Raw genomic sequence first — 27,114 nt, 5'->3', positions numbered from 1 at the left:
TAAACAAGCAGCGCCTTTCCCCTCACCTGCACTGTCTGGCTGAAAGGTGAGAGAAGTCTCAAACTGCGCTTGTCGTTTCGACTGGAGTGTGCGGACCACTGCTACCCACCTCACCACACACGGTGCACGGGGCTCTTCGTGGTGTGACGATGTACGTCACCCTGGACACATGAACTAATTCTGCACTGTTGCCTTTAGGATACGGAGGTGCTTTTTCTTTTTTCTAAACGCTGCATCGCGCAGCTGAGTCAGTTAGTCCCAGGCCTCCGTACAGCCAGGCCCTCACACAGTCACAAGTGGGATGACGTCTGTGGACAGTGTGCGTGTCACAGCCCTTCCACATCCCCCAGTGCCCGGCATGCTCTGACGCGCGGCTGCCCCCGGGAAGTATCACTAGTGGCCCAGGGGGACAGCAGCGTCAGGTCTGAACTCGCTCACCGGCCGGCTCATACCCACTTGCGCAGACGCGCACTCACCTCGGGAAAGCGTCGAAGCAGTACGTCTTCCTGGTGTCTGGAAAAGCCACGCGCAGCCCCGACATCAGCGGGGAGTGGAGGATCACGGCCGCGCACTCGTACCGCGAGGCCAGGTCCACCGTGGGCACTGTCCCGATGCTCTGGCCGTACAGGATAATGTTCTCAGGGCTCACGCCGTACCTGCGGGACCAGAGGTGCATGCCGTCAGCTGCCGGGTGGCGACAGGGAGAGGAAGCCCACCGTGTCTCAAACCAACACAGCTCCCACGGCCCCCGGCTCAGAACCTTCATCGTCCAACTTGTGCGGCGGCAGCTTAACACGAAGATGCACTTGACAAAAAGAAGCGCTAGGGGCTACGTCACTACTCAGTGGCGGAGATTCTGTCTGCCCCAACATTTGCAAAAACAATGAACGTGACTTTCTTCTGGCTGATGAACTAAACACATGTATTATAAATTTCATCTCGGTAGCTACGGAGCATCTATTTCCATTACTCTCTATTTTCTCTGATAATCATACACGCACTTCTGAAGGAAAAACAAAGGCAGGTTTAGCAAATTGTAATATTAAGAAGTCTCAAGTGAAGTGTTAATGATATGAATGATATTAACATTTATGAGAAAAAGGTTTACTGGGAGACAATTAACTTGGAGGAAATTGTATTTTCTTTAGCCTCTTCTCGGGGCTACACCTTTCCACGTCTTTCAATCCACCGGTGGTCTCCAAATCACTCCCTCCCGGTTTTCAGTCGGGCAACGGCTGCACAGAACACGGGCTCCGTTCTCCAGCCCCCCTGGTGCCGGCGGGGGCACAGCAGGGAGGACACGAGCCCCGTCAGGTCGGGCTTCACCGGGAACACTGTGCTCCCGGTCCCTGCCCGTCCTGCTGGGGGAGGCAGCCCGGCGCCCCCCGGGCCAGGCACCCCCAGAGCCGGTGGCAGAAGCAGGAGCCCAGGAGACCGTGTGCTCTGCTGTCAGCCCACAAAGGATATGGGAGGCAGAAGGGCTGGGCTGGACACGAGGAAGAAAAGAACAGGCAGCAGGAGCGCAGGCGCGGCAGGGAAGACGGCTTGCGAACGCCCAGCACACACAAGCCCGTGAAGATGCAAATCAAATCCGTGGTTGTTATTTTATACCCAAGAGCCAAAGATGAAAAGCCAGACAATGTCAAGGGACGGCAAGGACGGGGAAAAGTGGGACGCTGTTACGTCGCCGTAGGAGTGTGAATTAGTGCACGCACCTGGGAAATCAATTTGGCCGTAATGACAGCTGAAGCCGGGAGCCGACAATTCCACCGTTCGGAATAAATACCGGCTGCAGCTAACGGGGCAGTATGGAGTGCTCTGTGCCAGCGGCCCTCGGTGACGGGGACAGTCCCTCCATAGCTGGGGGGCTGGCGGGGTTTCAGTCCGGCCTCCTTCCCTGTAGCCCCACGAAACCCCACAGGAAAATGGGGCCCTAAGGAGGAACTGGGGGCGGGAGTGGCCACTTCTGGCCGGCAAGCACTGGGACCTGCTCTATAGCGGCCACACCTGGGCTGTGCCACGACGGGCAGACAGCTCTGAACACGGGGAGAGAGGAGGCCACGCTAGGGGAGGAGCTCGGCGCACAGCCGGAGAGCCCAGGGCCGGGACAGAGTCGGGGGCGGCGGCGGAGCCCGGGTCAGGGCAGGGACCCGGCTGGGGGAACTTCAGTGGGAAGCTCACAGGTTAGAGCCCGTCCCGGAGAAGATGAGGGCCACCGGAGTGTCCAAGGGCACAGTGACAGCAAAGCCACTCTCTGAGAAGATCCACCTTTCCTCGGAGTGAGGTGAGAGGGCAGGACACGCACGGGAAGCCAGAGGGCCAGCGAGGGGCTGTCAGGACGCCCGCAGGGAAGAGGACACAGAAGATCACCATAAAGTAAAAAACGCTCTCTCTCTACTTCTAACACGAAGTGTCCGTGTGGCCCTGGAACTTGACAACGTCTAATAGAACTAAGCCTGTGAACGTGTCCCCCAAGCAGGTCTGCCTGTCACTCGGGCGACAGGCTATTTTAAACAGTCATCGAGAGGAGCTTTGGTGGTGCAGTTTGAGGAAGTAACTCACGCAGCAGCGTCCTGGGCAACAACTCTTTGCAGTTCAAAGTTTTCACTGGAAAACTTCTCCAGATAAAACACAAAAAGCACTAGCCATGAAGGTAAAAATAGGCAAAATGTGCTACATTAAAATCAAAAACTTCCGGTCATCAGAAAACACCATTAGGGAAGTGAAAGGGCAACCAAGTGGGAAGAGATTTTTGCTACATACATAACCAACAAGGAGCTCAGATCTAGCATATGTAAAGAGCTACTGCAAATCAATAAGAGCAACAACTGAACAAGAAAAAGAATTTTATCAAATGGGCATTTCATAAAAGAAATCAAATGGGAAAAGAAAAGGGGGTGAGGGAGAACAAAGAAAAGAGTTACTGGACTTCATTAGTAAAAAGGAAAATGCAAATTAATGATGTGATACTCTACACACTCACGAGACTGACAAATATTCAGAAGTCCGACAATATCGCGGATGTGAACGACAGAAAGCTCACTCACTGCTGAGGGGGTGCAAGTTGATGGAACCACTTTGGAAAGAGTTTGGCAAAACTAAGTAAACCTGAACACAGACCAATGTACACCCAGCGACCTGGCAATTCAATGCCAAGGTGTCTACACCACAGAAGTCAGTGCACCAGGAATGCATGCGAGAGTGTTTGTGGGTGCACGTCTACACAGGCAGAGACGACCCCAGGTGTATCAACAGCAGCATGGGTAAACAAACTGCGGTTTGGTCGTGCCACAGAATGGCACCAACGAGCCTTAAGACACGCTGTCAAGGAACAGAGGCAGACACAACAGAACACACCTTACAGGACACTGCGTACAAAAAGCTTAACCCACCAAAATCAGGGATATTTCATTGTGTAGCAAACCTATAAACAAAAAGCAAGGACGTGAATTGCTGGAAGTCAGGACAGTGACTACAGACAGGAAGGGAAAGGTTGTCACTGGGGAGAAGCGTGTCTTTGGGGGGCTGTGGAATGCTGGCGTCAGACTGCGTTTTGTCCCAAGTGTTCCTTTTATAAGTCATTAAGTTGGACACGTGTGTTTTAAGAACTTTTCTGTATGGTGGTTATATTTCACAAAAAAAAACCCCAAATTCTTTAAAAGTTCACCGGATACTTCAGACGTGAAGACAGCCATCACAACACTGTTGGGACTCCTGGCAGATTCCAAGCCCAAAAATAAAGCTCATAAGGAAACATGAAGCCATAAGAAATTATGTTTCATAAACAGTTGAAATGGGGGAAAAGTCACGTTAAAATGTTCAGTAAAAAGCAGCCTAGAAAACAGGGTCACAGTTATTGTTCTTGCAAAAAACCCATGCATGGAAAAGACACGTGAAAGCTATACATGAAATGGCAATAATGTGATCTTCAGCTGGTGAGACTGAGCAGTTTTTCTTCTTTCAAATTTTCATTCCTAATTTCCTTTGATTATCAGGTAGGGATCTGTGGCGAGGGGGAGAAGCGGCAATATTGCTGGTCCTCTTGGCTTTCTGCACGGAGAAGTAAGCTTGCCGCTAACCGCCAGCGTTTAGATATTCTCGAAAGGGCTTAGAAAACTACAGAGCGCTAGCCAAATGCGCACGTTTGTTGGTGACGCGTTAAGGACTTTTCCACTGCTTTCCTGTCTCTCCGCGCTGATGACAAATGAGGAGTGGGAGGCGGAGTTCCGTGAAGGTCCCGAGACCTGCAGTAGGACCGTGAGAGGCCTCTGTCCCGACACCTCCTTTCGCACAGGTAAGTGACGTGTGCTTTGCACCACTCGGGTTTTTCCTCATCTCAGAAGAAGCCTGGTGACCTCCCTCCCGATGGTTCTGAAACCGGAAGTATCTGAGTTCTCGGGCAGTTGGTGTTTTACCCATTGTAATGTAGGTTCCTGGTGCCCATTTGCACGAGCTGACTAGTGAGTGTGCAGATTCCCAGACTACACGGATACCGGGCAGGGCTGCACCGACCCCAAGGCCCCTCTCGTTCTCAAATAAAATTACGTAAAAGACTCGGAGGGGGAAAGAAAACAGCGAGCGGAACCCACTTAAGTAGTTTGTGTGAAACACAGACCAGCTTAGGACCATAGCTTTTTGGGAAAAAAAGACAGCAGGATCAAGTGGAAAGTATTTTCTCAAAAACATCAACAGTCTCAAAGTCTAAAACCTTTATTTTAAAATAAAACAGATGTTAAACCCTACCGATCTGGAACAAGACAGGATTCCGGAGCAGTCAGAAACAAAATAGGTGAAACAGAAGTTAGTATTCACGCACGATTTTTTAAATTTTAAATTATGGTTTGCTCTTTTGGGAGGTGTCACAGCGGCAGAAGGTTAAACGGGATTCCTTGCAGCGAGCAGCCCCTTGGTGGGTGAGATGTGGGGGTGGAGGAACCGCGGGGGCCTACACGGCCCTTTCTTCCACGTTCTCAGTCCCCAAGCAGTCTGCAAGTGTCCCTGTTCCCCAGACACAAAGGCACACACTGGGGGTGGCTGCAGGTCCAGAAGCCCTGGGGGCAGCCCTCACGTCCTCCCTGGCTGTTCCCCTGCCCACTGTCCCCGGCCCCCTGGCATGTGCAGAAGTGTCGTGTGCTCATACCAGGACTAACCTTCCCCTGGAGGGCGGAGTTCCCACTCCAGGACTTTGAGAATCTCCTCCTCCACCCCCACAAATTGCAATCTTTATTCTCTGGATGCTACAGAACCCAAGTCTCTGAATCTGCAAAAGGACACGTCTTCATCAGCGCTTCCTGCTCTGGGCGGTGGCCCCAGCTCTCACCTCCCCTTCCCCTGCACCCTCCCTTCCAAATCCTCCACCCCAAGGCGGGGAATCCACCTGTGGCTCCCGCAGCCTCCTGCAAACTGCTATCGAGGCACCAAACCCAACAGCTCCCTCTGACGTCTCGTCCGATTCAGCTTCTCGGCAGTTTACGCTGAGAATGATGCCCTTCTTCTTAAACCCCACCCCTTGGCCTCGGAGACCCCGAGTCACCCCTGGGTTCTCCTCCTGGACTTCATGGCGGCAGACAGGCTCAGTCCCCTTCTCTGGGATGTCACCTTCCTGTCGCAGGCTTAGACGTCCAGTCTGGAGGGTTTCATTTCACCCAATGACTCCAACCATCAGCTCTGCGCCGGCAGTGACGGCGGCTTTTGTGTGTCAACCTGACTGGGCTGAGAGATGCCCAGACAGCCGGTAAAACATCGTTTCTGGGTGTGTCTGGGGGGCGTTTCTGGAAGAGACGAGCATCGGAACCAGCAGGCAAAGACCCGTCCAGGGAGGGCCCAGACACAACAGAAAGGCGGAGGAAGGACGGCCTCTCTCTTCCAGAGCTGGGATGCCCACCCCGCCCACCCTCGGACGCTGGAGCTCCCGGTTCTTCCTCCAGGTTCTTCAGAGTCGGGACTTAGCACCACGCCCGCCCCCGCCAGGTCCCCAGCGTGACAGCGCTGGCTGCTCCTTGCTCTCAGCCCTGCAGGCTGGGACTCCACTGTACCACTGGCTTTCCTGGTCTGCAGCCTGCGAGAGTTAGATAGTGGGCTCAGTAGCCCCGTGATCATATGGCTGAGTCCCACAATAAACCTCACTCGTGTGTCTCTCCACAGTGGTCTCCCCGGGCTGCACGTTTGCTTCTCACAGGTTTCATTAACTGTGGCCCAAAAATGTAAAATGAAAAATTCCAGAAACAAACAATCGATAAGTTTTAAACTGTGTGCCCTTCTGCGTGGCACAGTGAAACCCCACACCTTCCTGCTCCAACCGTCACGGTGCCGTGCCTGCCATGGTGGCACCGCGGTGCTCGTGCCCAAGGGACTCTCAGTGCACTTAGCGATGGCCCCAAAGTGCCTGAGTGCAGCTGCCAGCAAACTGGATCAGCACAGAGAAGCCCCAAGTGCTTCCTGTAAGTGAAAAGGTGGAAGTTCTTGACTTAACAAGGAAAAAAAGAAAATCATTTGCTGAGGTTGTTGGAATCTACAGCAAAAATGAACCCTCTGTCCGTGAAACCGTGAACAAGGAAAAGAGATTCGTGCTGGCTCTGTTGTGCTCCCAGGGTTCAGTGTTATTTGCAGACACCGGGGCTCTTGGTCTTTTTCTAACACATTAAAAAACCCAGTTGCTGAGCGTCTCCCTGAACCAGGCATGGGACCTCTCGAGCAGCGGTCCCCAACCTTTTTGGCGCCAGGGACTGGGTTCACGGAAGACAGTTTTCCCACGGATTGAGGGTGGGGGGTGTTGGGGGTGCGGAGCTCAGGCGGTGACACGCAGCCGGTTCCTAACAGGCCACGGACTGGCACTGGGCCGTGGCCCGGGGGTGGGGACTGCCGCTCTAGAGGACACAGGGATGAATGGGATACGTCTGGGGGTCTTCAGGAGCTCACAGTCGGCTGGGGGGTCAAGACGCACACACAAAAGCAGGGAAGGGACGCAGAGGCCAGGCCTAACGTAAGGCGAGTGACTGGGACGCGAGTGTCACGGCAGATGAAGGGAGAGACTCAGGTCGGAGGGTGAAGCTATGTGGGCAAAGGCCGTGTTTACCTGGTCAGCCCTAGGTCTGTGAGGATAAAAACGCGTTTTTATAGGATTCTCCCTGGACCTCTTCACGAAGTCTGTGGCCCCGACTTAAATGTGTGAGTAGGTCTTTTCTGCGTACTCTTCTCCAGGGAAAGAGACGAACGTAGCATTTCATTACACCAGAGTCCCGAGTTAGGGGGCCATCGCACCTCGCCCCGGGAGGTCCCAGCCTGCGAGAGCCAGCCCTGGGGTTCCGGGCAGGTTCTGGCACCGAAATCTGACAGAGGGACTGCAACAGGGATGACAAGTCTCGATGCCGATGGCGGAACTCTGGGGCTGCGAGAGAACCGTGGGGGGCCTGGCTACACCGCACCCTAAACCTCATCGCCACACACCCAAGATGCATCTCTGAGCGTCTCCCCTCGATTCCAGTCTGTTCCCCGCTTCCCCTAACCCTTCCTCAGCTTGGTCACAACCTCTCTTCCCTCAAACTTCTCCAAGGCCAGCCCTGTGATCCACATGTCCCTGTACCTGAGCTCGGTCCCTGACCTTCAACCCCAGCGTAACCACCCCCAGAATCCTCCGACCTCTGGGCAGCCCCAGCCCTGGGTCTGGGCTCAGGTAAGAGGATTTGCAGAGGGGAAGCAGGGAGGCTGGCCACAGACTGCTGGGGTCTTCCTCTCCCACCACCAAACCACAGCTGCACCCACGTGGCCAGAGCGACAGGTGCAGCCTAGGAAACGGAACCCAGGACGGCTCTGATCAGAGCCTGCAGCGAAGGCTCAGGACCCAGCCAGTCTCGGGACACGTGTCTCTTCCCTCCAGGGAACTCAGGATGTAGTCGGGAGACGGCAGAGGGAGGTGGCAGAGAGTAAGCAGTGAGGTCGGGACGGGCTGCAGGTCGGGGCAGGTGGCGCAGTGAAGCCAACACAGCACCAGGGGCTCAGTCAGGTGGTGGGACCAGGAAGTCTTGAGTGTGGGAAGGGCAGGAGGAGAAAACAAAACAAGCGAAAACGATGCCAGGTACCGACTGGGCAGCAGGGTAGGGGTCAGACAGGGAGCTGGCGCTGCCCAAAGATCAGGACACACAAAGCGGCTGGAGAAACAGGTATGCGGCGCCGGCGGTTTACACAGGAAGAAGAACGTGCCTGAAAGGGAAGAGGCTTGAGTTAGAGGAGAACTCGGACAGCAGCCGCCCGTGAGTTCCGAGGACGCCTGACTGGCACAGAGCGAAGGGGGCAGGCACAGGTGGGCTCTGATAAAAAGAGAAACGTAACGGAAAACTCGAGCGGAGGGCAGTGCCCGGGGCATGCCAGCTGGAGCTGCTGCCTGCGGGACCTGCCGTCGGGACGGGCGGAGCCCACAGGTGACGGGGCGGGGAGGAATGCCACACTCTCTGCATCGGGGACGGTGCTCAGCGTTTGCTGTCGACACCACCAGGGCACCCTGGAAACGTTCTCGTCCCCCAGCACCCCGTCAGCAAGACCCGCCCTTCTCGCTCGGCACCGTTGTTCCCTGCTCACTCCTCTTCACGCCCCACGCGGCAGACAGCTGGGCTCCCTCCACGCTTCCCCTCACCCTGCTCTGGCATCTTTTATCTTCAGCTTGACTTCCCTGTAGACCTTGTCCGATGGCGAGTTTAGCACAGTTGTGCACTGTTTGTTGAGTGCATGCACGGCGGCCAGGCTTGCTGAGATGTGTCTGCTCACTCCCGGCATCCCGCCTTGACTCAGGCCCCCGTGGCTCTCTGTTGACGTTGCATCTCTTCCTTAGCTCGCGTCACCTCGCACCCAGCACCTCCCGAATGTCCCCATTTCTACCAGTCACCGCACCCTCTACCCAACGGGCTTGGGAAGGCGCACGGACGCTCCACCCTTCCCTCCCTGGGTCCCTCACAGACTCTCGGCCGCTGAGTCCCACCATGTCCACCTTTGCGATCTCTCCGGACCCCTCACTTTCTGACACCACCCCTGTTGCTCTGTGGTTGGTGACATCGGCAGCATCTGTGGCCGAGTGATCAGGACCTGCCCGCGCGTTTGGTACCTGAATGTGCACAGTCTGCCCACTGGTGAACACCCACCGCGGGGCTCTGGGGTCTGTGCCCAGAGTCTTTCCGGAACCTCCACCGTCGCTGCCTCTGCATCCCTCTCCACGACGCTGCGACCGCTCAGGGCCCTGACAGCTCCAACTCCGGTCCCTTCCGTCCTCCCCTTCGCAGTCTGTGTATCGTTTTACGTCGACTGGGAGGCAGGTGTCCTGGTTCCTGACCTCGCACCTGTCTCGGTCCACTGCCCGGCCCGGACTCGCTAGCGTCTCTGACAGCTCAGCAGCCGCCTGGCCCTATCCTTCCCCCCAGGCAGAACCCGGGAGCCCCCAAGCCTCGTCAGCGCACACGCCTGCCCTCTGCTCGCCCAGACCTGCTGTCCTTCGGTCCACCTGTGTGAACTGCCATGCTCAGGCCACTCCCCTCCCGCCCGTCCCCGGCGTTCCATCAGATACCGTCCTTAGGGAAAAACACTTTTGTTACGTTACTTTGCTCACCAAACCTTCAGCAAATCGCCATGCTGAGGATGAAAGTGTGTCCTCAGATCCACCCGCACAGCCCACCCCGCCTGCTCCTCCAGCCCTGTCTCTTCTCGCCAAGGGGCCCTTCCGCTCCCGCAGGTGGGACTGCTCACTGGCCCTGACGCCCTCCGCCCCTCCGCCCCTCCACCCCTCCGCCGGAACATTCTCTCTCCTTCATTACCCAGGAGACTCTGGGGTCCTTCAAGCGCACTACAGTCTGACCTTCAGTTACTTTTCCTACCTGCTCCGGCTACACAGGGCACAGAATTGTCTAGGAAAACCTGAGCCACCCGCGGATGGCCGGTGACACGAGGGTGCATGTGACCAACCGCCCCGTGGGCAGGAGCGCCCACACTGCCCCACGCTGCCCCACGCTGCACGGAGTTGTGAGTACCCCCAGGGGAGGGAAGTTGCACCTCCTTTTGGTCAAAAACTCCCAGGCTCAGGGATCAGTGAGCCTGGAGGCACCTCCGGCTTTGAACAGAACGTGACTCCAGCCAAAGGCTGTTTCTGAACACATTAAAGCTAAACGTCAGACATAGTCATCATTCCAGTGGATATATAATCCACTTGAAGTTTAACATCTTCTTGGAGGTCTAGACAGGGACAGAATCTCTGGTTGGCAAACTAGCAAAAACAAAGACCACCATAATCCTTAGTAAGCACATAAGCACTGAAGTTTTTAGGCATGGTAAGATTTTCTTAAAAAACAGCACAAGGAATTGAAGTCTTTCCATTCTTGCCAGGGGAAAGCATTGACCCTAAATAGTTACTCCGTAACAGGCAGTGAGGTGTTCAGTAATGCCCTGGAGGTTACCTATACGCCGTGTTCTTCACCTCTCCAAATGTCTACCATTTTTTTTTTTTGCAGTCACAAGCGACGTTCCGTGGAGCACAGGTCGACCACTGCAAATTTAGGTTTCAATTTCCACTCAGCACATAGGAGGTGCCCCTGGGCGCCCTGCAGCCGGGCTTGGTGGCATCACAGCAGCAAGAGGGACAGTGGAGGCGAGAAGTCCCCGAGATGGGGGCTGAGACCACCAAGGAGATGGTGTCCCAGGGGAAACACTCATGAGGTTAAAATCTGTTTGTTTTGTTTTAATGTAAGACTTTCCTTTCAGCGACAATGAGCAAGCCTGGCCCCCCTGAGACTCCCCGCATCCTGTTTAAGTTAATGGCCTTGACTTTGTCCTTTGTCCAGAGCTCTCACTTATCTTCAGAGACCCACACTTGGCACAGTTCCGTTACCTTTGAAGTCAACATTCTAAATATTTTAGAGCTAGAATTCCTAGTGGAATTATCTTAAGACATAGGACTAAGAAAAATATACAAGGTAACATAAATGGTACTTGAAGGATGAGGTCTGAGGACAGTGAGAAAGGCTAGTAACCTCACAAACCTCAGATACACATAATAAAAATAGTTAACTTTGGAGCAAAGTCTCGGAATAAGAGGATTGAGTACGTGCGGAAGTGGGTATGTACCACCTGGCAAAGAACGCAGACGGCCGCGTGGAAGACGGTTGCCCTCAGCGTATACGCAGTGAGCCAGTCGTTCACTTTCGTAGCCAGAGCTTAACAAACAAGTGCCCATATTGCAATCATGAGAAAGAGAATAAAAAAGCACCAATCACCTAAAACATGCTTATTTCTCCTTTCTTAAAATACACCTTTGCAGGTTTAGAAAATTTTCCAGTGTTATACTAATTAACACAAACAGATTTCTATTGGCTGTTAATTGCAATGGCGAAAGCAAAGAAAATACATTTTAAAGTATCTGCTGTTGGAGAAGACCCAAAAATTCAAAGCCAGTGACGTCTGCCATCTATTTGTTTCCTTTTTTCTAGCTTTTACCTACTTTGGTTAAAAGGGACTCTTATAAACAAGGTAAGTGTAACCCCTGGAAGTTTTAAAAACCTGGGCACCATCAAGGTATCCTCTGGACACCGAATACAAAATAAAACATAGGAGATACAATATTAAAACAGCCTCAGTCACGTCAATGCAAGGAGGGCAAACCGTGTGCTCTTGGGTTACACGTCCTGGGGGAATAAAGAATGAAATGAGATTTGCACCAAGAAATAACACTAAAACCAAGAATAAATGTCGGCAAGATGAATATTCTGGTCTGTAAGTCCATCAAAGCACAGCAAAGAGTGATCAAAGTGGGGACGGGGAGTCAGGAGAAGCTTCGTGCAGAGGTGGAGCTAGAAGCCAGCGTCCAAGGCAGGGACTTGAGAACAAGACAGAGGACGGCAGCAGGGAGGGGGCCTCCCACGAAGCCGGCACCGTGCCTGGCCTGGCGCAGCAGGAGGTGCAGGACGGAGGGTCTGGGAATGTGCACACAAGATCCCAAGGATATGCAGACCGGCTGGGAGTTCCGGCAAGGGGACAAGTTCCAGCAAGGGGACGGCAGCCAGGGTGCCTCAGACGTGCTCCGTGGGGGGCAGACAGAGCTGCTTACGCAGCAGGCAGCGGTGGGGAAGGGAGAGAGATTCAGAGACGATCCTACAGGTGAAGGTTGAGACACTTGGGGAATCCAGGAAGGAGATGGGGGGGTTGGAATTTTGTTTGTTTCATTAGGAAATCAGCTCAGACTGGGAACGTACTGAGTTTTAGGGAACCGCGGAACTTCCCAGGAGGGCATCTGAAAGTCAACCTCCCAGGGTTAATCATCAAGAAAAATCTTCCTGAAACGGTCTTGATGTTTATGCTGGAAAGACCAGCCCTGAGCTGTCCTCATTCCGTCCCCTGCGGAGCACGGAGGGGCCCGGGCGGCTGGAGGAAGAAACCGCCTGGGGAGCATCTGTCCTGGCCAGGAGCAGCAGGAGGACAGCTGAGGGCAGAAGCTCCGGAAGGGACTGAGAGGTCCAGGTTGCCCGTGAGATGACAACAAGGTGTGCACAGAATGACAAGGGCATTCTAGAAGACACAGCGCATGCGAAGGCTTGGTGTGGTGAGGTCAGGCTCATCCGTGCCGTCTTTCTCAAGCCTGTTGGTTCATCTCAACACATATCAAGACTCGCACTATCGAATTTTCTGTAAAACGGCATCCACCCTTGCGCGCGATGTTTCGTCCACCCCAGACGCCTGGCATTCCTGCCAAACGGTGGTTCAGGGAGGGGCTCTGCGTCAGGTCTAAACCTACCTCCAGAACAACTTAATTCTCTATGACACGCAAGACGGCTCTCTACTCCTACAACACTCTTTCTCTGTGTCAAAGCAAAAATAAACAAAACCTGACATCATGACTTCATCTTCATTTTTTCAAAATCATCTTTCAGAGGAAAAGTTACAGTCCTAAAAATATAAAATGAACTCTCTTTGGATCTATTACAATTAAAATAGAATAATTTGCTTGAACTTACCTGAGCATAACTGTGCATGAAATTGTTCTAACTGCTCTTTCGGCATCTGTGATTATCTAACATGTCGGAAAAGCCAAAGAACGCCGGCTCCCGACAGCTGCACGGATACCTGTCAAACGGCTCGAACCCCACCGCCCTGTGGGGCTCTGAGAGGGTTACAGGAGGCGGCTGAAACATCTAGCATGAACATCTGACCAAGGAGACGTTCAATAAACATCACTTCGGTCCACACCAAACACAGATAAAGACAGACACCTGACCAAAGCAGAGCCTTAAAAACCATCCCGTGTCCCACCTCCACGAAATCTAGTTAAAAGGTTTCATTAAATCTCTATAATGGGGAAAACTTTAACAATTGAAGTTAATTACCCATTTGAGTGCCAAGGCTGAAAGTTGTTTCTTAGAACTAGAAGCTCAGGCATCCCATTTCCGATCACTTTATGACACCATAGGGCAAGTTCTTACACGGCCGCAGGCCAGACCGACGGTGGGTGAGCTTTCCCCTGCGGATCTGAGACAGCAACACTGCACGCTGCTCTAGTCCTTGACCAAAACTGCTGAGATGTCCACTGGGAAACTCCTGGATGGCGACTTACTGGGGACAGAGAACACGTGTGGCCTGCTCTAGCCTTTGGAGCATCCCTCTCTGTCCCCGCGCTGGAACTCTGGGTGTGCACACATGTCCAGCCCTGGCCAGCGAGGACAACGGCTTCAGGACAAGCACAGGACGTCGCCTGGTCCACACCAGTCCTCCCCAGGGTGTCTGCACCTCTTCTGCTGAGCCTGAGGCCACATGAGTTTGTCACCACACGGAAAGAGTCTCCTTGAGCATGACTCCAAGGAGGACCAGCTGAGAGAGCGAGGGAGGTCTGAGCTCTGCAACTAGTCACGTGAGCTTAAAGTGCTCTCTCTCCCTCTCTCTCTCTCTGTCTCTCTCGACACTGGGCTAACACTGGGCTCTGTGAGCAACCTGGGGTCGGGGACAGGGGAGGACGGTGGAGATTTGCAGGGTACGTAGAAGGAAGAGCAGGCTCTGGACTCAGACAACTCAAGGTCTGCACCTGGGCTCCGCCCTGCACCTGTCCCACCATCGCTGCCAGGCAGGGGTGGAGTAAGTCTTGCCTCTGGGACTGCAGTGAGGGTTCAGTGAGACGATGGTGACAGTGCCGGGCACAGGGCACTGGCCGCCACCCTCTCTCCTGCACACAGTCCTTCCCTGCCCGCAGCCGGGCTGCTCCATAAACAGACCGTGGCACGGCGGGGACTTCACGCAGCCCCTGGACACAAGGCCACACCTACAGTGAAAGCAGAATGCAGCCCACCAACGGCATCCGCTTGGGCTGGGCACAGCCCGGCTCTTCCTGTCCACTCCCTTCCGTGTGCCATGCAGACGCCCAGACCAGAAGTCGCCACGCAGACCAGTGGGGACACCCTTTGTCCCCGAGTCGGTGGCATCCTCAGGGCTCCCCGGGGCCTAGTCCCCTCTTCGTGCCTGTCTTGTGTTCTTTCTTCCTTGTGTTCCCTACTTCTCATTCTGACACCAGAACCTTCCATTTGCCCTCATCCTTTTTAAAAGCATAAAAAGTTCACAGCATCGATTATGGAAATACATCAAATGTAGGACAGAAACGAAAAGGCCCTTAGAGAATCGCACAGATGGACCACTTTATTCTACAGACGAGGAGAGTGACGCTCTGAGAGTGGCCACTGGCTTAACTCAGAATCGTCCAGCTGCTCTGAGCACGTCAGAGCCGTGTCTGCACCGTGGGCCACGCTGGGAGAGGGACCGTGACGCCCGTGAACGACAGCCCAGCGGCGTGAGCACCGCGGACGGAGGTGAGCACGGCTCCCGTCTGAGTCCTGCCTCTGCTGCCGGCAGGCGCGGGCACGACTTCCAGGCCTGCCCTGGGTTATTTCCCCCGTGTGTAAAGGCGGCTCCCACCTGACAGCTGGTGTATAGCCGCCCAGCAACGTCAGCATCACGCCCTCCTCTAACTCACGGGTAAAGCAACTTGGAAGGAGCACGTCCGGAGCACCCACCTGAGCATGTCAGGTGCAACCGACGCTTTCAGAGAGCGGGTACGGAATCTCAGCGTGGGAAGACAAAGCCCTGGAGAGGGTGGCGGCCGTGGTTGCACAATATGGGAATGTGCTCAAGCCGCAGAACTATGCGTTCACAAACGGTTAAAATGGTAAGTTGTTTCACCATCAAATTGGAAGTAACTGATCAACACTTACGTGCACATGCAGTAGTAACATTCACAGGGTGTGGGGCAGGTGGAGGGGAGGAGGGGACGGGAATATTCACACCTAATGGGTGCGGTGTGCACCGTCTGGGGGATGGACACGCTTGAAGCTCTGACTCGGGTGGGGCAAAGGCAACATATGTAACCTAAACATTTGTATCCCCATAATATCCTGGCAAAAAAAAAAAAAAAGTAAAAAAAAAAAAGGTAAATTTTAGCACAATAAAAAAGTGAGCATTCATCTTCAATCTGACGCATACTCATCACTTTCTTATTAAATGATCCAAAGGAAATTTCCAGCTCTCCTGAACTCTAAGGGACTTTCCTGTCGAAGTAAAACAATAAGCAGCAAATAAAACAATAATAAACTGTAACATCTGGCTTTTATTATAAGATCTCTAAAATCCAAGGGCATTAAAACATAAACGAAAAAGCTGATAAACACACGCGTGCCCCCGACACCGTGTCCTGGCACTCATCTGTTCCACGCATGGTCCCCTCAGGAGGGAGGTGGGGGGTGCAGGGACGAGCGGTGATGACCGGCCGGGTCTCACAAGATCTCTGCGTTACTTACACGTGATGCTGGCCCGCCCGTCACGAAGCCCTTCCCCTACCTCCCCTCCTCGCTGGGATTTTAGAAGAGCACAACGAAGGACAAGCAGCCCTTGGCCAAGCACAACAGCTCTGCCGCCTTCTCCTCCTCTGCGGATGAGGGGTCCGTCAGGGAGGCCACAGGAGGAACCAGCGCCGCGCGGAAGCTCAGACAGAAATGTCTCCTTGGCAGCGTCTTTCATTTGCATGAGGCGGTAACAGAACTCCGGTTTCTATATTTGAACACTCGTCTCGGCGTTCTAAAGTCGATCTCACCCACCCGTGTGTCGAGGACATGGGGCTGGGGATTATGGCGCCAGACCCAACCTCCGCAGCCTCACATGCAGGCTGGCACCACGTGGCTCGGGCCCACCACGGGCCGGCCACCTCCTTTTTCCGGCCAGTCTGAAGTAAGGCCTGGGGCTAACTTCAACATTGTATTCTAATTAAAATGCTATGTAGCCTATAAACACAACAAAGCCAATCCTACCTCCTTACTTGTCATAAACAGGAAGCCTTTAGTGACCACTAAAAACATCACGTGCTGGGACATTAATAATTCAGAACACCCAGCCGCCACACTCCACCCAGCCACACTACACTCAGCCGACCAGAACCAGCCACGACCTCCTCCCGGCCCGGCCTTCTCGGGGAACCGAGGTCATCGGAGAAGCAGCAACACGAACAGCAGGTTCGGCCCCTTCCCTGGGCGACACCAGCCTGTCGTGCCGCAGGCTCTGGAGGAAGGACCCGCAAGCTTTTCTGTCTCTTTAAAACGTCCCCCACTCTGGGAGCTGCAGCCAGGCCTGCATCCGGGAGGCAGGTTAAGCCCTTTGTTAAACAGATGAGGCAGCCATCCCAGGTGAGCCAGCCCCAGGAGGGCCGCCGGGGGAGGTCACGGGCTTTGTCTTTGGCACAGATGGGAGGATAGAATAGTTAGGCACAATAGCTTAGAACCAGGGCCCCCTTTTTAAAAGTGCTGCATTTCTGATAATGTGCAGGAAATTTGGATTTTGTCACGAGAAGGTCTACCATTTTCCCTCCTTTGCCGGCAAAGTAATAAACTTCTCTTCCTTCTCCTCAAACACTTGTCCTCGTTCTTCTGATGCGACCTCGGGGACAAGTGCAGAGTTTTCGGTAACAGGGGACCCCCGATTCAGGCAGCGCTCCTGGGAATCTGCTGTGGGATCCAAGGTCCTTTGTTCTGAGCATACGAAATCGGTCCCATTCCTTGAGCGAGGCTTATCTCTAACCTCCTTTCGTCTGCTCCTAGGTGCCCACGTTAAGCCTCTCTTGTCCCAGCTTGTAACACAATTCCGACAGTGGCTTCACCGCCCGTCCGCTTTCCCAGCTGGGTTCTCTCCTCTTTCTAGACCTACTGGACCCCAGACAAATCCCGTCTCTCTAAAACTCCGTCCAGGATGTCACCGGGCACTTCAACACATTAAATGTCCAAATTCCTTTCCTCAGCCCTGGAATGTTCCTGCATTATTCTTTCTAATATATCTGACTCCTTGTTGATAATTTACCCTGGTTTTTGAGTTCTCATCAACTAAAGTAATATATATGGAGAAGGAGAGTTTTTACTATAATAATAAAACGTAGTCAAGAATTGTTTTTTTAACCCCAAATTTGAAAGAAATCGGAATGATATAATATTTTCTATGAAGTATTAACAACTGCTTTCCACAATATAGCTCTATTTGTATGCATTTTTATTGTGAAAAAGAAGCATATTTTCACCCTCTCCTGCAACATATTAGGGTACCTCGGACTGAAAAAACATGAAACAGTAGGGCCAAAAGAGTTATGAAAATATTAAGATTTTGTTACGTTCTCATATTCACACTTCTTTGGCACACAGCAGTTACACGTGTGCACCAAATGCACAGCTGAATCGAATATTACATAATATTGGTAGATACCTCGAGTGAGCTTTCGCGCTACTGTTCCCTGCCTACACGCTGGCTGGGGTCTCAGGGAGGCCCCCCCGGCAACCAGACAGAGGGAAGGAAGAATCTATTTCCCGAATGGTTACCAAGCACCCGCATGTGCCCCGATGCCACAGAGTGAGGGTACGATGATGAACATGGAAGATTTGGTTTGTCCTCACGGGGCTCACGGTCTAATGACCGGACCGTGGATGCCGGCCGGGCTCTGAGTAGGGGCCTGAGGTTAAAGTCCTGCCAGTTTGTTCCACGTGGCTGAGGCTCACGCCTTGTTAACTCTTCAGACGAACACAGACTGGAAAATCTGTGCTTTTAAATAATTAATTTGACTGTGTGGGCCCAGCTCAGATGCCTGCCTCCAAAGCTAGGTCCCTCTGCTCCGAGCCACGTCCCCACGGAGCCACCAAGGATGGCCGCAGCGACGCCGCGCCGTGGGTAGGGGGGTGAAGTCAGGAGTGAGGGGCTGCCAGCTGCTTCAGGATGTGACCCCAGCCTTCTCCCTCTGCCACACGCACGTTTTTAAATGATGGGGCACCAGAACCTTCCTAGGAAAGCCCCGGACTCGGGGTGTAGGACAGTAGGCAGCAGTCAGGGCAAAGGACAGCACACACTAGACCTCGGGGGCACTCACGGGTCCTCCTGCACCTGGTTCTGCAAACACCACGCTGGGACCGTCCCCTCGTGTGCACTCTCTCCCTCCCCCTTTCTCTCACCCAATACGTTCCCAGTTGTCTCAGGGAAACTGTCTGTATTTTTGGGCACTGACTATACTCTAATTTTAAAAGAACCCTTTGCTATGACATTGATTGTTAGTCGAGGGATCAAGAGTGGCTCCAAAGAATCCGGACTATTCGGACCTTCTAGGACAGCAGGGCTGGCCAAGACCTGGAGAACATTCTTATCAGACTCGCAGCAGAGCTATGAGGTGCCACCTGCCAAACAACCGAATAGTTTGAATTTCTCACGTTAAGTTTCTCAAGCAACCAGACACTGTACCCTGCCCTCTCCACCGGCTGATTGCCCAAAATCTCTACTGAAACACCCTGAACTGCTGAGCCACTGTAAGGGATTCGGGTCGCTCAGCATGAGGGGAAAGAAAGGGTTTACAGTTCAGCTGTTTGGGGACCTGGAAAAGCCAGCAAGGCCAGGTCTCCCTAAGAAGGATTCATCACACTTGCTAGCACACTTTCAAACAAGCTAATCGTGTTTTGTTTTTGCACTTTAAATTAAACATTTCTTTCTCCCCCTGTCTTAAACTACAAGATTTGAACAGAGCTATACATGACCTCTGACAAAACTTATTTCCACTCTCAGAACCAGGCAATTATAGACGCGTTGAAGGAACAATCGGGGAGAAATCACGAGACACGTGAAAAGGGTCTACGAAGTTTAAAAAGGAACCAATCTTAAAATCAAAGTAAATGGAAGCTATGACACATTCTCTGACCACAAGGCAAATAACAAAAACAACAGAAAAAGAAGTAATTAACCACAACCTGAGCAAGAGCGAGACCCCGTCTCTACTAAAAAAATAGAAAGAAATGATCTGGATAGCTAAAAATATATACAGAAAAAAATTAGCTGGGCATGGTGGTGCATGCCTGTAGTCCCAGCTACTTGGGAGGCTGAGGCAGTAGGATTGCTTGAGCCTAGGAGTTTGAGGTTGCTGTGAGCTTGATGCCACAGCACTCTAGCCTGGGCAACAGAGTGAGACTCTGTCTCAAAAAAAAAATAAAATAAAATAACAATAATAAAATAATTAACCAGGAGAGGAGGGGAAGATCCTTGAAAATGGGGGGAAAAACATACAAGCTAGGCACAGTGGCTTGTGCTTACAGTCCCAGCTACTCAGGAGGCGGAGGCAGAAGGATCACTTGGGCCCAGGAGTTTGAATCCAGCCTGGGCAACAAAGCAAGACCCCAAATCTCTATTTAAATGCACTGAACTACTGAGCTGCTCTAAGGGAGTGTCTATCTGAATAAACAGACAGACAGACAGACAAATAAATACCTATGAAAGGAACTGCTGAGAAAGCACTGTAGTGGCTCCCAAGTGCACATGGAGAAAGCACAGCAGTGTGGAAAGAGCACTGGCCAAAAAAAAAAAAGAAGATACACTCCCCCTTGTTCTCAGAGAACGTCTGAGAAGAAAAGACTCTAGATAATCTCTTTTCCAAGGGTCTGTTAGCTCAGAAATGGCAGAGAAAATTTCCTGCTTTTATGGGTTAAGTGTTCGGGGCGAGTATGGCCAGTTAGGCTGCATTCGTTTCTGCCTCCCCCCTGAGACAAGCATGGATGCCCGGCCGGCACCCGCACCCCTGGGTGAACGAGGCCTCGCGCCGCGTGGGGTTGGCCAGGCAACCCCCTCGGCGCCGTGCGCCTTCTCCCCGCAATCTTTTGACCGTTTCACTCAGGTCACTCTGCGGGGACCCGGAGGATAAAAACACAGTGACAGTAGTTATATAGCTAAGATAACTACCTGGTGTAGGTTTGGAAGGACCTTTGATGCATCAGTAATAAAACTGGCAAACGAAAATTATGTGACTCTATTTCCCCCCCCTGAAACCCACCTCCAATGAAAGGATTCTACAAAAGAACCAGAGCAGAAAACTCCACCCCTGGCAAAACCAAGGACAGGGAGGAGGAGGAATAGGAGAAAGAAGAAGAGAAAGAGAAAGAGGAAGAGGTGGAGAAAAAAGCAGTCTAGAGCAGGGGTCCCCAACCTATGGTGAGTGGCATAGTTATTTCATTATATATTACAGAGCAGTAACAGAAACAAAATGCACAAGAAATGCAATGCCCTTGCATCATCCCAAAACCACCCCCCCACCCCCAGACCGTAGAAAAATTGTCTTCTATGAAAATGGTCCCTGAATCATCCCCAAACTATCCCCTCCACCCCTAGTCCATAGAAAATGGTCCCTGGTGCCAAAAAGGTTGGGGACCGCTGTCCTAGGGCACCTACCTGTGGGGACATCCATCACCCTCAGGCCCACGGCGGGCCGCCCGGTACAGACAAAGGCTCACCACGGGAGGCGTTTTTAAACCTCATTTGTAACTCCATTTTATGTTTCCAACCCTGTTTATGTTTTTCCCTTACTGTAATCTATCTCTTTTTATATTTTATACGCCATTCTAGACCAGATATAAATCAATCATCAATCAAAAATCACTGCACCGTGCAACACCCAATTTCTATGATGACGACCTGAGTGGTTAATAAATGATTATGCCGCCGATTTTCTGCTTAGGGTGGAGAAGACGTCCACAGGGTGTCTGAGGCCTCTGTCATCACAAACTGCTGGAGTGCTGGGGCCAGGAGGACGCACACCGGGCTGCTCTGAGACTCCGCCATCCAGCAGCCCACGGGACTTGGCCGTGGCGGGTCCCTCCCCTCCCAGCGCCAGGCCCCAGGTGGGCGCCTCACATGCCTCCCGAGTGAGTGGAAGCCCCGGAGTCCCAGAACATGGAAACTGTAACCCCATGTAAATAGCATGACGCAGCTAGGGCAACAGTCAAACTTACCCAAAACGTCTGTCTGGCTGGGAAGCTCCATTCCGCACCTGCTGGGCAACAGCTGGCGGGGGACGCTGGCTGGGGTGAAGGGTCACTGTCCCTCTCTGCCTTCCAACCCCCATCTGAGTCCACGTGGTCTGGGCCACCTTTCCCGTCAGCTGCCGGCGTCCCCTCCTCGTCGGCCAGGACCAAGCGCCTGTCCCCAGAGTCCAGCGGAGCACGGGAGGCTCACGCACGGCGCTGTCCCCGCAGAAGGGACGCAGCCCACGGCGGTGTCCAAGGGTCCCCACAGTGGAGCCCACCGCTGGCTCCTGCACCCGCCTCCTGCAAAGGCACGTCCTGGCGACAGCAGTGGCTGTCGTGGCAAAGCCTCGGGAGCCAGGAAGGCCGAGGTGCAGCCCGACGTGGGCACGTGCGCCGCGCACGACAGTGGGGACGCCCCGGCCTCTTCTCCTCCCGCGACGGAGCTCCGACCCCAGCCTCGGAGAGCCGAGGGTCTGAGGCCCCAACGGAAGGGAAGTCGCTGCCTCCCGGAGCCCGAGCTCAGGTGAGTCCCCCACACACGCCCCGCCCACCCCGCGTCCCCACGCCCCCACGCTCCCTCTGCGCATGCTCAGTTGCTCAGTTACAGGGACCAGCCATTCCAAGCCGTTGCCTTTTGTCATGTGCACACATTTAGAGCATAATGCACAGAATATTTTCTAGCATTTTATTTTGAGCCTCGCTTTAAATTCATTTTGCTCAAAGGCCCTAACACCGTCACGGGGACAGGCCACACGGACAGGGGAACGCAAACTCCTGTCCACCTCGCGGGGGAGGACGACGCCCCCCGGGGCGGGGACCGGGACAAGCGGCGGCCACTCCGCCTGCGCTGACGCCACCTGCCCAACAAGCCTTTGGTAATTTGGCTTTCTGTGGATTTTGTCTGTACAGAGACAATGTGTTTATAACAATTCAAACATCTGCTTTACCTAATATTTCTCATTGTAAATTAATAAAACATCTCTAAAGAGTCATCTAGCACGTGCTAGCTGAGCCTGATCAACTCTGCAAGACGGAGATGGAGTTTTGGAATCGCTCATGCTCCCCGTTGGACTGTGGCGTCACTCAAGAAGGAACAAGCACAGGCCCGACAGCCTGACCTAGTCAGCTCCTTCCCTAGTGGACACCAGTGACACAGAGCTGGCCGTCAGCGTTAATTACAGAGAGACTCATGTTCGCCTGCTCAGGGCCGTGCTCAGGGCCACTCTGGGGGTGCCCTTCACACAGGCTGGGGAGTCAGCGTGACCCCTGGGGTCATGGTGACGGGGAGCCCTGATCGCCAGCAGGTGTGGCAGCCTTGGCAGCAGACAATGAAAACATGGGCTTATGAAATGGGATTAGCAGTTTAAAAGATGCCCATGCCCATTCACGGACAAACGGATAAAGATACCTGGCACACACACACAAAGGAATGCAGTCGTCCCGCGGTATTCTCGGGGGTCCCAGGACCCCCCTCGGATATGAACAGCTGGTCCTCCAAATCCATGAGTTCTGCACCCCTGGAATATTATAGTTTGGAAGTGAGGCTGGTTCACTCTGAGGACACAGGGGGCCGACCGTACCACTCGGCCTGCGGAAAGGACACCCCGTCGCTGGTGACAGAGATGGCCCCGGAGGGCAGGACACCAAGTGAAATAAGCCAGACACAGAAAGAAAAATACGGCATGATCTCTCGTACATGTCGAGCGTAACACGGGCAAACACACGGACGTGGGGAGCAGCTCTGTGCTCGCCAGGGGTCGGGGGGAGCAATGGGGAGATGCTGATCAAAGGGTGCGAAGTTTTAGTTACACAGAGTAAATAATACCTTGAGATCTACATGCAGCACAGAGCCCGTGATTAACGATACTGCATCATATACTTAAAAAGTTCCTGCGAGGGAAGATCTTATACAAAGTGCTCTTATCACAAAAGGGAAAGCCAGGGCTGTGGGTGGGAGGACGCTTTCGGAGTGACGGGTAAGTCTGTGGCATTCACGGTGATGACAGCTTGAAGCCTTCACAGGTGTAAACTTCAAACGCATCGAGCTGTATACATCAAGTATCTACAGCTTTCTGTCTGTCAATCACATCTCAGGAAAACACTTTGTAAAAAAAGATTCCCTTGGGTTCTAGTTCAAAATGATGACCCAAGCCCATCTGTTCACTTACCAACCAACCCAAACCCCACTGAAAAAGAAGCATAAATGTCCAAAAAGAAACTGACAGCAGCAGAGAGAAGAGGAAGATTGGGCAAAATCAGAAGAAATTTCAACACATTTCTCGGCGACAGAAGGTACACGGAATGTACTAATGGATAGACAGGGTGGGGACAGTTGTCCAGAGGGGCCACCAGAGGCTGCAGGGGAGGTGGGAGCCACCTGATCCCAGAGAGCCTCTGGCTCAACACTGGCACCACACTAAGGACAGACAGGTCATGGGAAGTCTGGACAGGAAATCATGCATGTCTGACCCCGCTCCCAACACGGAACGCAAAGCCCTCTGGGGAGCCGAGACTCTCACTGGGGCTCCCAAGGAAAGTCACCTCATTCTGGCGTTGGGGCCTCCTGCCCCCAGGGGCAAAGCCCGCCAGGCGACACGCCTGCCCACGTGTGGGAGCCCCTGTCTGACTCTCCCCTCACAGCACAGGCCTGGCAAGGAACACTTGCTGACACCACCCAGAGAAAGCCAAACCTGTCACCCAATCTTTCCTTCTTCAGTGTGACCTGACAACCGAAAATGATGACGACGATGATGACGATAATGATGATGATGATGATGATGATGACAGTCAGCGCCTACTACGCATTTGCTATTTGCCTGGCAGAATTCTAAAACCTTTACATGTACTAAACCATCCAATCCGCAACACCCCTGGCAGGTAAATACCGTTATTATTAAACTGTTTTACAGTTAGCAAACAGCAAAGCCAAGATTCAGCCTGAATCTGAGCCAGTGACTGAACTCTTGATGACCAAGCTGAAGGACCAACATATAAGGAAAGCTGTCAGCAGGGAAGACCCAAAGACCCTCCACAGAGGACCCAGACAAGTAAGGGACCAGCATTTAGGACTTTAAAAAAAGAAGTATACTCATGGATTTGAGTATACTCAAATATATTTGAAATATATTTGTAAAACAAGAACATGATGCTATGAAAGAGGGAAGTTGAAGAGTAAAAAAAAAGAGATGAAAAATGATGGCTAAAATACAAAATTTAACACAAGAAGCCAGAAAATAAAGTTGAAGAGACCTCCCAGGATACGAAACAAACTAGACTAGAGGGAGAATATGAGAGACAAGAAAAGTCTAGGTCAGCATAATAGAAGTCATAATAAGAAAGAGAATCATGAAATGGAGGCAAAGAAATCTTGAAAGAAATATTAAAGAACATCTCTCAGACCAAAAGATCCAACTCTTCAGTTGGTAAGGGCCCCTACCAAGTGTTCAACACAACAAATTCATAATAATTTTAAAAAGACTCTCCCTTGGAATATTTTTGTAACACTTCAGAACACCAAGAATAAAGAAAAAGTCCTAAATGCTTCCTTAGAAGAAAAAAAGACAACCGCAAAGAAACCAGAATCAGTCCGGCACCAGGCTCTGCATTTGAGGTGCTGGGAGCCCCAAATGTACAGGACAAGCCGTCTACACCCTCAGGCCGGCTGATCTGCAACCCAGAAATGAACACACACAGTGGATTCTAGAACGTCTATCTCCTACACTCCATTCCTTTGAAGATATGAAGAACTTAACTCCAGCAAAACTAGAAAGAAAACTAAGGAAGAACACGTCGAATCCAGAAAATGGTGGGTCCGTCCAAGAAGGGCAATGAGGGAAAGGCCCCAGGTGAGCGCGAGTCCCGGGCGAGTCACGGCAGGGAAGCAGGTATCCGCAACGGAGTGAGCAGCTCCAGAAGAGAAAGAAAGAGCGCGTTATGCAAAAGAGGCTTCACAAAGATGTATGGTGAAAGCCCTAATCCTTTTCTAAACAAGAAAGAGAAAAGCGATCACAAAATCCAGGAAAAGCAAAATGCAGTACAACGAAATCATGATTCAAAGGCGAAGCTAAATATATAACTTTTTAATATATAGTTTTTAAGCCACTGTTGGAGCACACAGTTGCACTGATCCAGAAAGACCTAGAAATCGTGATCTCTGAGTGGTCTGGAATTGTCTCTTTGGACATGAAAGTGCTGCTCTAGCACATGACGAGCTCCAACAGCAAGGGTATTTACTGATGTTTAAAACGTACACATTGAAATGATAGAAACTCCGCAGAAAAGTCGCTGTGATTACCAGAGAGTGCGATGTTCGCCACCGGGACACGGAAGCAGTGAAGGCTAAGCCACGGCGCCGGCGCCGGGAGTTGGGGAGTTGGGGACGGGGGAGGTGGACAGAGTCAGACGCTCACGAAAGGGGATGGAACAAGAAATAAAGCAAAATAAAAAGCATTGGCAACACAGAACCAGACATAACTATCGAACGCTGAAAGCAGCAAGGGGAAGTCAGCACACTGGACAACCAGAAAGCCCTCGTGTTTCTGCAGAAAGTCCACACGTCACTGTCCCCACGCGGCTCCGGGTACCAGGAGTAAAGCGGCAGAGGGTGGCATTTGCTTTTTATCATAATTGTTTCTGTTGGTTTAGAGGCCTAATTTAGCAATAGTTTGCTGGTGGGGAGGAACTTGAAGGAAGAGTCTTATATATGTGGGAGCTAAAAACTTTGATCTCCTGCAGGTAGAGAAGAGACTGACAGACACCGGGGGCTGGGAAGGGTGTGGGGGTAGAGGCTGGTCGGTGGGCACAAACGTGCACTTAGGCAAAGGTGTAAGTTCTAATGTCCGATAGCAGAGTAGGGTGACTGTGGTTAGCAACAATGTACTGTATACTTCAAAGTAGCTAGAAAAAAACACTTGAAATGTTTCTAACACATAGAAATGATAAATACTCCAGGTGATGGCTACCTAGCACCCTGAATATATCATTACACATTATATGCATATAACAAAATACTACATGTATCCCATAAATACATAAAATATTATGTAGCAATTTTAGAAATTTATTTTCTCCAACTTACATGTATGCGCTTTGCAAACACTCATTTACTATGAATAACAACCCCACTATACACACACACACACACACACACACACACACGACTCTCATTTCCCCACTTCACAGAAGAGCAAACTGAGGCACAGATTAAACAAGCAGGATTCAAACCCGAGTGGTCTGGCTTTGCTGTTCTAACTACCAACCTCTGCAACATGAGGCTCGCAAGTTACCAAGGTGTCTGTTCACTAATCCTCAGCCGACCAACTTCATCCCATCAGAGCTCATGATACCGCAGCAAAGCAGTTAGAATCACCCGTCCAAGCGGCCATTTCAATTCTTTTCTTCCTTTCAATTGATTTTCAAAGATTCAGGAGACATTTTCTGTCCTCAGAATACAGTTAGATAACAGCACAGCATCCCACGAGGGGAAGTCTCTCCAAGGGTGTTCAAAGTCATCTTTTAAAATGCAAATTGAATTTTTTTGTGCTGTAGAGTATCGTACTTAGCATTTAGCACAGCACCTGGCATACATCGATTTGTGGAAGATTGAAATTTCTAAACATTTTATTATCGTGCTCAGATACTATAACTCTAAGAAAAGAAATCCAAAAATATATTTAGTGACAATATTGAGAGCACTAGTGTCTAAACTTTTAAGCATGCATCCTTTTTTCATAAAAATGAGGGTGTGTATGTGTTTTGAAACACTACATAAAATCTACAGGTATTGAAAACAAAAAAATCAACAATA

At 51.9% G+C, this 27,114-nt stretch overlaps 1 protein-coding gene across 1 annotated transcript in view; it reads right to left on the bottom strand.

The window, feature by feature from the left end:
* Window positions 1-27,114, bottom strand: part of ABHD17C (abhydrolase domain containing 17C, depalmitoylase) — a 44,991-nt gene that overhangs the window by 4,592 nt on the left and 13,285 nt on the right. The window contains exon 2 of the mRNA XM_069465631.1: window positions 477-656. Coding sequence (XP_069321732.1) covers window positions 477-656 — 180 coding nt within the window. The remainder of the gene's footprint in view (window positions 1-476; window positions 657-27,114) is intronic.

The sequence above is a fragment of the Eulemur rufifrons genome, chromosome 3 (assembly GCF_041146395.1).
Source record: "Eulemur rufifrons isolate Redbay chromosome 3, OSU_ERuf_1, whole genome shotgun sequence".
Taxonomy (NCBI): Eukaryota; Metazoa; Chordata; class Mammalia; order Primates; family Lemuridae; genus Eulemur; species Eulemur rufifrons.
The sequence above is the reverse complement of the archived record's forward strand: the minus strand, read 5'-3'. Positions and strand labels throughout refer to the sequence as shown.